This window comes from Anoplophora glabripennis, unplaced genomic scaffold (assembly GCF_000390285.2).
Source record: "Anoplophora glabripennis isolate ALB-LARVAE unplaced genomic scaffold, Agla_2.0 scaffold1379, whole genome shotgun sequence".
In the NCBI taxonomy this organism is placed as follows: Eukaryota; Metazoa; Arthropoda; class Insecta; order Coleoptera; family Cerambycidae; genus Anoplophora; species Anoplophora glabripennis.
In genome coordinates, this window is record NW_019417773.1 from 63,295 (window position 1) to 74,061 (window position 10,767).

The 10,767-nt window shown below is 33.6% G+C and overlaps 1 protein-coding gene across 1 annotated transcript in view; it reads left to right on the top strand.

The window, feature by feature from the left end:
* Positions 1 to 10,328, top strand: part of LOC108915602 (E3 ubiquitin-protein ligase MYCBP2-like) — a gene marked incomplete at its 3' end in the record, with an annotated part of 60,970 nt that extends 50,642 nt beyond the window's left edge. The window contains exons 9-14 of the mRNA XM_018721672.1: positions 1,826 to 2,053; positions 3,934 to 4,125; positions 4,178 to 4,381; positions 5,864 to 5,873; positions 7,523 to 7,647; positions 10,150 to 10,328. Of these exons, the coding sequence (XP_018577188.1) occupies positions 1,826 to 2,053; positions 3,934 to 4,125; positions 4,178 to 4,381; positions 5,864 to 5,873; positions 7,523 to 7,647; positions 10,150 to 10,328 (938 nt within the window). The remainder of the gene's footprint in view (positions 1 to 1,825; positions 2,054 to 3,933; positions 4,126 to 4,177; positions 4,382 to 5,863; positions 5,874 to 7,522; positions 7,648 to 10,149) is intronic.
* Between the last annotated feature and the right edge of the window lie 439 nt (positions 10,329 to 10,767).

Here is a 10,767-nt window from a genome sequence, read left to right on the forward strand (position 1 = left end):
GCAGGCCGCATTTGCGCCCAGGAACGACTTATGTTGGTAGGCCCTAACCACCATTCAGTGCAGGAATGAGGGAAACCTGGAAAACCTCATTAATTAGGGGGGTGGTCAAATGCCAACCGGTGTCAATCTCTCACATTGACCCAAGCCAACATTCTTTCACCCTACTATACCTGCATAGAGGGTGCCAATCCTCCGTACAAGCATAGCTAATCTACGGTCTACCGGCCGCGGGAATGAACCCGGGCAGAAATTTGCACACGATTTAAGTACTGACGCCTTAAATCGTGCGGCTATTGACCGACATGTATTACTATTTTCTATTAGTCCACCATGCACTCTTCAATTCGTCTCCTCTTATTTTTAATAACTCTCCTCAACTGATGTGGTGTTATTTGTCGACATGCTTGTCAATTATATTACATAAATCTTAATTAAAAAAATTTACGTGTTTTGTAGGATTTTATGTGATCGAATAATCGGGCCCTTCTTTTTTGCGTTAATCTAAACGCAGAGATTTTTATGAATATTTTAAACAATGATTTCTGAGATGCATTTCCTCTTCATGTAAGACAGAACCTCTACCTTCAATTATATGGAGCACCTATTCATAATGCGATAATAATACGTCATTAGTTGAATGAGTATTTCCCGAGAAAGTGGATAGGTCGCAACAGTCCGTTAGCTGAGTGGCCGTCAAGAGCTCCAGACTTGACGCCTCTTAATTTCTTTTTATGGGGAACTGTGAAATAGGTCATGTATAAAACAAGGCCCCAGAACATAGAAGATTTATGTAATAGACAAACATGACGACAAATATCACCACATCAGTTGAGGAGAGTTATTAGAAATAAGATGAGACGAATTGAACAGTGCATACCGAATGATATGGACTAATAGAAAACAGTAATATTTAAATATTATTTCTGGTATAATAAAAAAAATATATAATTTGCTTGTCCTATTGTGAGCACCCTGTATGAGTGAAATCAATGAAACTGTATGGATATACCATAGGTTAATAAAATTATGAAAAAATATTTTGAAAATATTTTCCACTGTTAATACAGGACACTGCAATACGTGCAATTTTTCGAAGTTTGCATCAATTTTGTGAACACCCTGTAAAAGCTATAATAATGAAATTTTGTTTTTTTTTTAGCGTTTTGAGATGTGATCAAACCGAAAATGCTATCCACTTCTTTCTTAAAAAATGCCTAATGTTTTTTAATTTTTAAGGATTTTTTCTTAATGATAGTAGGCCGTAGAAAATATCACATGTCAAAAAATATAATATCAAAAAGTAGGCCTCTTTGAGTACTACCACATAAAAAAAAGAATTTTGGAAATCGCCCAACGCCATCCTAAATACGGAGGTGTCCACACTTTTAAAGTGAAACACTGCATATTTCTTTCTAATGCTTAAAATATTGTTTTAAAATGTTTTCTCAAAGTATTTACAAATTGTTGCTTTTTATTGTACAGCTTTACCTTATTCCCACTACTTCTTCCTATCTTAGGGGATATTTTAGCGTTTTACTAAAAAAAATACCTGGTAAATCGGATTCGGATTCAGCATAAAAAAAATACACAAAATCTATGTATTCATGTCTCTGGTACCGAACATTTTTTTTGTGTAGCTGTGTAATTAATTGCATAATTATATTGGTTCAAGTATTTGATTTTTAATTTTTATTCAATAAATTTTCTTATAACAATTTCCTTACTAGCTTTGCAAAATCTATTATACAATATTGTCATTTGTAAGTCACAAATGTCCACAAAAGTATGCATTTGACTGTGGTATTACATGTTAAAATTGTTTTAGGATTCCACATCTAATAGCCAGAGATTACCAGGTGCAGTATTTTGTGCGTTATGTGCTCCGTATGTGAGATTAAGAAACATTTTTCCACTTATTGGTTCTAACACCAACTTTGAAAATTCGTTTCATAGTATTTTAAGTTCTTCGGATAATACTGGTTTACCAATTATGAATAGGCCTGACTCACATCATTACCCTATTCTTGTAGAACAAATGACATATAAAACTCAGGTTAGTATATTATTTTTTCATTTATGATAATTATTAGGTCCCTTAAGCAGATGTCCATTATTTTTAATTTTTTTCACCAATATGAATAAATATTGTTATTCTTTCCTATTTGCTTTGAAAACATATTTTAAAACAAAACAAAATGAATTTGTTAAAATTATTATATTTTTTATTTTATACACTGGATATAGCTACTTCCCGGATACTTGGAATATATTAATCCTTATAATTTTTCCCTGCGAAGGGAACCTATAAAAGTTGTTTAACTTTTTTATTAACAATAGGAAACAATTGCACTTCATGTTATAGTAATATAGATACATATTCTTTTAATAGAATACCCTACATATTTTTACATATTTGGTTTTCTTACAACAACTGTGGTATAAAGTTTAATAGATTTGTCGCTATTAATGAAGAAGTTATGTGTCATAAGCTTAATGTGAAAAACATTGTCAGTTGCTAGGCAACCGAATCATTAACTGACATTTGTCCTTTATTTTTACTTTAGAGGGAAGTAATTCAAATTGTTTAAAAATTTTCTAAAATTTTCAAAAAATGTTGAGAATACGAACATGTTGAAAATGAATTTGAATCAGCTGAACACTTTTGAGTTAAAGTAATAATAACACATTGATCTAGGTATAAAAAATAAAGAGAGAAAAATTTAGAGGTATTTATAATTATCATTTTTATTTTTATTTACAAAAAGTTGAAAGTTAAAAGTCTTGCATGCTGGAACTTTCCAAATTATGAGTATCTTGTCTAATTGTAACTTTTTTAAATCTAAAATGTAAGTTTAAAGACAAAGCTAAATGAATAAAGATAAATGCACATAATTAAAAAAGACATTTGCTGTTATTGCCATAAAATTCGTCATCCCAACATGAAAACCTAACAGCCGCAAAAAACTTTTGCAAAGATAGAAAATTGTACTTATAACCCGTTGTCCAAAAAATAAGGTGAATTTGTTTAAAAAATAAAAATAATAAAAAATAAAAAATCTTTATTTATGCTTCCAAATCAATTTCGTCGCCTTCAAAGTAATCCCCACCCGATACAATGCACTTATGCCAACGTTTTTTTCCAACTCTCGAAACAGTCTGAAAAGTCCTTTTTCGGTATGACCTTCAATGCTTTCGTCGATTCGGCTTTTATTTCCTCAATCGAGTCGCAACGTTGCCCAGAAGTCACTCGGTGCTAAATCAGGCGAATACGATATGAGTTGAATCTTTGGCGAAATGGTCGCGAATTGTCAATGCTGTGTGAGGCGGTGTATTATCACGATACAAAAACCAAGAGTTGTCTATCCATAATTCCGGCCTTTTGGGGCGAATAGCATCACGCAAACGACGCATAACACTCAAGTAATATTCCTTGTTAATAGTTTGGCCTGTTGGAAAAAATTCATAGTGCACTACGCCACGATAATCAAAGAAAACTATCAACATGGCCGTGATTTTTGAGTGACTGGCGTGGTTTTTCGGTCTTGGTTCACCTTTTGTACGATATTCACTCGATTGATCGACTGTTTCCGGGTCGTAAGGTTAGATCCAAGTCTCTTCTCCAGTAGTAATACGTTACATGACGTCTTGGTAATCAGAAATTGATAGATATCAACGCGATGCTGTTTTTCAAAAGAATTTGAGCCTTTTGGGAACGTAACGATATTTGACGCGTCTAAGGCACGACAAATCTTTCAAAATGGTATTTTGAAACTTGCATTAGCTTAATACATTTTAAGGTAAACTTACAAAAATATAACTAGTCTAAAATATTTTGTTTTAATATTAGAAGGTCGTGGTTATGTATTAATTTCAGGGATATTACTCGTGTTATAATGTTTTAGGTAAAGTCAAATTCTAATATAACTATTTTAGGTGGAGTCAAATTCTACACCTAATTATCAGTGGAATGATATTTTGGAAAATCTTATAGCTTTAGCTGCTAATCCAGTATTAGGAAAATTAAAACAATGTGATATTACCACTTCACCAGAACTATCCAAATATTGTTGTCATTTGCTTGCAAGAGTGGTAGCGGAATTAGTGCTTCAATGTAGTACGACAGAAGTATGTTTGCTATACAATACAACTATAATTTCTTTACCTGTTTTACTCCTAGGAAGAACTTCAATCTTTTGGTCGCACTTTATACATAACGCCATCACGTTTCACTAGAATAAACCAATCACGAACATGGAATACTGGAAATGGATCACCTGATGCAATATGTTTTCAAGTTGATAGAGAGGGTATATCAATAATTGGTGTAGGAGTTTATGGTGGAATTGGGCATTATGAATATGAACTAGAATTATTAGAAGATGTAAGTTTCTTTTTGATTTTATTTTCATTGGGATATAATTATTAAGATGGCCTTCAGACAAACTAATATTATAAAACTCAAAAGATGACTTGGGTGTACGGTGTAAAATGTTTATATCATTCATTCATAGTACAGAGTAAAAATATTGACTTTATGGAAAGTATGATGTCAGTAACAAATATGTAGAGATTCTGGCTAATGACAATCTATTTACAGGCAGATAGTGAAATCTGATGATGGCTCTATAATGGGTGTCTCAGAATATGTGGGCAATCTCTCGGACTTATACACGGGACGTTAAAATAACATGACAAGTTCCTATACAAATTTTCCTCAGAGGCCCCTAAAGGATGCATCTGAGTATCGATTTTTTTTAATAACTTTTTAAAAATACTTTGTGTAATTTAAATATTCTTTAATATGATGAACAACAGATAAGACTCCTTAAAAATTGACCCATGAAAACAATTTGGCTTATTTGGTTTGTCAGGGACGGACTAACTAACAATAGTGACAATTTTTTACACCCTTTTTTTAGATAGCTTGAACCGTCAACTAAAAAAAGGCACTTTTGGTTGATATCAATAAAATGAACTGTTTTAGGGAAAAAAATATTTTTGTTTAATATGATTTTTATTAAATCCGTAAAGAGAAATAAACCCATGAAATTTGCATTCTTTCTGTGCCTATGTAAAAATTGTCACTTTTATTTACACTTGTTTTTCTCTTCCTTTTTTGTTATTATTTTTTTGCATTTACGTATTTAAATAAGCATTACAATACCTACTAGGGAAAACTTATTAGAAAGGATTAATTTTCATTGTCGCCCAGCCAGAAAGGGCCCTTTCTTTTGGCGCTCCTCTTTCTTCGTGGGCTCATCTCAGGGGGGGTGTCGTATGTGGGTGAGGTCATGCAGCTATGCAGCTTAGGAAGCGTTGTGTTAAGGTGTCCATTAAGCTAATTAAGCTAACGCGGGAGGGGAGAGTGGAGTAAAGAAAGTAGAGGGGAGATGTGTGTGTGTGCATGTCGTCGTTTTTGGTTCTTGATCCTGGCGGTCCTGAAACAGGTAGAAAAATTTCGACTTACCTTGCGTCCTGGAGTTGATGTCTAAGCCGCCTGCATCTGTCGGCAGCCTCTGCGGATCAACGAGTTGCTGTGTCTGATCACTTTCAGGGTATTCAAAAGTTTTTATACCTGTTCCCTAAATATGTTTGTCTCGGCTCTGGCCTTTCCGGGGTTTCATCCCCTCTTGATCTTTACGCCACGAATTTATAGCAGTGTCAGCCAGTGTGGCCAACACGGTATATTTGATACTAAATCTGGTATTTTGAACGTCCCATTTAGTATTGAAATTTAGAATTTAGTCTATAGTATTTAGTAAGTATTTTTAATTTTAAACTAGAGTATGTTCTAGTATTTCCTTGTTATCTTATTATCGAAAATCATGAAGATTCTGCCACAGTCCTGATCGTAAATAATTAGCGAAACAAAAGTTAAGTTGTAATTTGATCTCTTTTTAAAGTACCTAGGCGTTCCGTTCTTCTATCTATGATTGTTCTATATTCCTTTCCGTTGTGTCACCAGACCATCATTTCCTTACTTTTATATCGGTTTTAAGGTTAGTCGTTTTTTCAGTTAAATCTAAATCCTTAAAATAACCCAAACCAAACTACCATTAATGAATTGTACTAAATTGGTAAACAAAAAGGCAAAATGTTATCTATTTGTTTTTTCATAGTTTAATATTGATAATTTTTTTCTTAGTACTTTATAGTATCTCCAGAACACTTCAAGTTAACCCCACTTTCAATTTGTTTCTAATTTTCTTGTAAATTACCAGGTTTTAGCATATTCTATTTTTTTTGTACCAATAATTGGTATTTACTATTAACCCGAAGTCGACAACCCTGGTGCTAGCTGCTCACCCCAGTGTGGCTTTGGTAAGCATCATGGATATAAATTATAAGTGAAAGAGAAATAAATTTAATTATCCAACGTTAAAAAAGGAAAAAGGTCAGTTATTTGAAAAAAAAAAAATATTTTCAACGTTTACTAATATTATAGTAAAAAAAATCTCGCTCTCTAACGCACGCTCGTTATTACTAATATCGTACGTTTTAATAATGGTGCAAGTTCAGAAAATTATAATTATTTAAATTAGGAATTTTAAACAACCTCGCGCGCAAAAATTTTAGTCACGTCTACCGAAACTTTAGCCAATTTGTATCGAAGGTAGAAAATGTTTATTTGACAATAATTATCGTAAATTACTTATAGGCAAAAAAGCAGCTAGGTAGATTTTAATTTAATCCCGATATGATTAATAAATAATAATTATTCAGAGCGATTTACAGCGGATTGGCGCAGCGACTACCTCGGGAGATCGTGCATTCCATTGCGTCTATCAAGGTTTTACACCCTTAGATGATCGGTAGACTATTTTCTTTAGTTCCCTTACAAACTAAAGTATTTGAGAAAAAAAAGTCAGCCTTGTAGAAATAAGTCAAAAATGTTAATTTTTCGTCATCTTGCGTGAGTGGTAGACCCTTCATGGCTTTCGACGTAGTAGACTATTATTATGCTGTACTTTTAGGTATAATTAATCACTATAAAAAGTTTCACACTTATAGGTATAAGACATTTACGTATTATTTATGCATGTTTCAAAAATTATTATTAATGTTTGCCCCTACATTGACGTGGTAGACTGCCGTACCGTTTAGTTATCATATCAAAACTACGAAATGAGAAAAAATCAGTTTTGTAGGAATTGGTGCAAAATTTCTGTCGCTGCTTCCTGGACTAATAGCAATTCAGTATATTTTAGTGACGAAGTATACCAATCTTAATAGTATATCTACTCCATTTAGTTCATGTTCTTATAAGAAACCTTACGATCATGCCAATCACTCCTTATCCTCGAAAGCGATCCATACGCGATGAGGGAATAAAAGCTATATATCAACACGTTAATATTATTATGAAGTTTAGCATACTAAGATATTTGTTCCAATGAGCATAATAATTAATCTAATAAGAAAATGTTTAGACTTCATAATTAGCTTAATTTAGCTTACTAGTAATAATTAAAAAATTATATTTAAAAATAACATTTTTTAACGCATCAGAACAGCTCACTAGATGGTGAAAATCAGGTGCATTCACATAGATGGAATAGCTTAGAGGTATCAAGGGGATCTTATGGACCAGAAGATTTTGCTCCAGATATTATAGAAATAAAATTTGGGAGACCTGTTCCCATAAAGGTGAGTCTTACACATTTTTATACAAAACATAGATTATACATGGTGATTAAAAAAACCGTGGACAGACTTCTAGGGCAGACATGAAAAAATAAGACAAGACGTCTTAACGTATATGGGGTCTTAGACGCCTCCCTAACGAGATACAGGGTGTCAAAGTTTCCTTTTCTCGTTAAATAGACGCAATTTTCATAAATATTATTTAATTAGCTATGAATGGAAAATTTGGATGCAATTAACAGTTTCTAAGTAATGTGAGTTTGAAGTAAATTTGTAATAAATAGGAACACCGAATTATTATTATGAATTAAATAGTAACTAATAACTAATAGTAATAATGTCTTTTACGCATATTTCTGCCCTGCGGGCTAAGGATGTTCTTATCCTCCCAAAAATGGCGGGCGTATTACGGATAGTGTTGAAAGCCTGCTGTATGCGTTGCCACAATTCTTCATTAGTACTTGCAGGAGTTGTGTAAACTAGTTCCTTAATATGACCCCAAGTGTGGAAGTCAAGGGGGTTCAAGTCCGGGGAATGAGGAGGCCACCGTACTGGACCACCACGGTCAATCCACTATCTGGGATATGTTACATCTAAGGCCCAGCTTAGGCCTGCCGTGTGGACCGTGAAATTATCACCAACGGTCGCTTGGGCTGTAGTAGTTTAGTACCACTCTAGACTATGGCGGAACCAAATATTGGCAATAATGTATTGGAATTTTTGGCCTTATATGAACGGTATTCCAAGATATGGGACCCAAAAAATGTTAATCATAAAAATAGGAATAAAGTGTTTGATGCCTGGAATAAGATGTGGAGAACACACATTGGGATTGGCACATGTTGGCCCAGTTTTACCAATTACACATTGGCTCAGCCTGGCCATTCCGTGTAGCGCCGGCTTAAGTAATCCCTAACTACACGAGCAAAGTGTGCTGGTGCCCCGTCGTACTGGAACCAAGTATTCCTTCGCACATTTAGCAGCACGTTTAGCAGCATATCTAATAAACCATTCAAATCGTTGATCAGAAGATGTAAATAACAATGACCGTCGGTATTTGCTACCATGAAAGGACCAAGAAGCATATTATCAACGATTCCACCATGAACGTTGATTAAAAATTCGTGTTGAAACCTATATGCATGAATTGCATGAGGATTTTCTTCGCACCACATGTGTTGATTATGAAAGTTAATTATACCTCATCTAGTAAATGACTCTTCATCAGTGAAACAAATATTTTTGGAGAACTAGGATTTTCCGCCAATGTATCAAGGAACCACCGTGAAAAGTCCAACCTTAGTGGGTAATCTTATGGTAATAAATGTTGCATACGTTGCAGGTGGTACGGGTATAAGTGTTGATTGCGGAGCGTTCTCCAAACTGATGAGTGAGATTTATTTAAAGTTTCGGGTACTCAATGTGTTATCGTTTTCTATTGACAGCAGGATAACTTCCTTTCCGTCTGGAGTTCTAACATAACGCTGTCGACGAGAATGATTTTTTTTTGTTTTAATATACCTGATTTTCTCAAACATCTATCAATATTATCGGTTTGGGGTCCTACGACCTGGAAACAGTTCTATGTATCTTCTGGCTGCTTCCCGTGAGACAAAATTTGCAGGTCCATAACAGAAGTGCATATCCTCCATTTCTTCGAAAGAATATTCATAATTCATTTTGTTAAAAAATAATTAAAATTATAATAATCACAGGAACAACTTGTATTATAGGTAGCTTACTTATTACTTATTTAATTTACACTACTTATTTATTCATAATGTTGACAGCTGCTGTTTCATTGTCTATTTCGATGTCACAAATTGAAATAATGTAGGTAAAGTGAAATTGTTACAAAATTTACTTCAAACCCACAAAACCGTTAATTGCATGTGAATTTTCCAAGAGGTCAAATTCATAGCTAAGTAAATAATATTATAAACATTGCGTCTATTTAACGCAAAGTGGAATCTTTGAGATACCCCGTATCCTGTTAGGGAGGCATCTGAGAACCCATATTCATTAAGACGTTTTGTCTTATTTTTTCATGTACTATCTGCCCTAGAAGTCCGTCCACGGTTTTTTGAATCACCCTGTATATAACATAACTCCAAAAACTGCATTTTAATAGTAATGTTTAAATTACCAAATTTTTATCAATACCAAAAGATCAAATTAATAAACTCACAACAGTCTTTTAAATACGAATTATGTTTCGTTTCTTATGTTGCCGTGTTATGCACTGCTATTTAATTTGCTCTAATGTCGTAGTATTCCTTTAGGTCCTATCGGCAGTGAGTAATTTTTTAAATTCTATGTTAATCAGGGAAGCCCTAGAGGCCAAATTCAAAATTGAAAGAATAAGCATCTTCCTATTTAAAAAAATATACGTCTGGTGTAACGTAAAATATAAGAAATAAAGTTACCTACACAATATTTATTTCAAAAAAAGAATTTTTCATTTTAGTACAACTGCTTGTACTTTTATAAATGTAATAATTTTAGGAAAATGTAAAATATGCTATTCGGTTGAGAAATCATGGTGGCAGAACTAGTAATGGTGATGGAGGCTTAACTTTTGTGAGAGGACCCGATAATACTACTTTTACTTTTTCTACATGTTCCTTAAGTTTCAATGGAACTACACTTACCAGAGGACAAATTCCTGTATTATTATATTACAGGTGAGGAAACTTTAAACACACGATTTATTTGTCAGCAGCTTAATGTTACTAAAATGTAATATTTTGAACACCCACTTTTTTCGAATACAATCCCACACAATTCTCCACTGTTATTTTAACGTGTAACAACTCTAATGGTTCGGACCAGATTTTTTTTTAGTAGAACTAAACTGTTACTATATGTATTCAGGGTGATTCATTAACAATGGGAAAGTCGAAAACTGAAGATATTACACGTGAAATGGTGACCATTGGCGCAAACATGCCTTATCCGAAAGTTGATAGTTTCGGAAATACAGGGTGTTGAAAGTTAAAATTTTAAATAGTTTTTTGCGATTATTCTGAAAATATGTAAGTAGGGTATTTTTACCGTTTGGGAGTCTCCCCCCTCCACTTTCTGGCTTGGGATGACCTTGAGGCCGAAGGCCGATGACGTTGG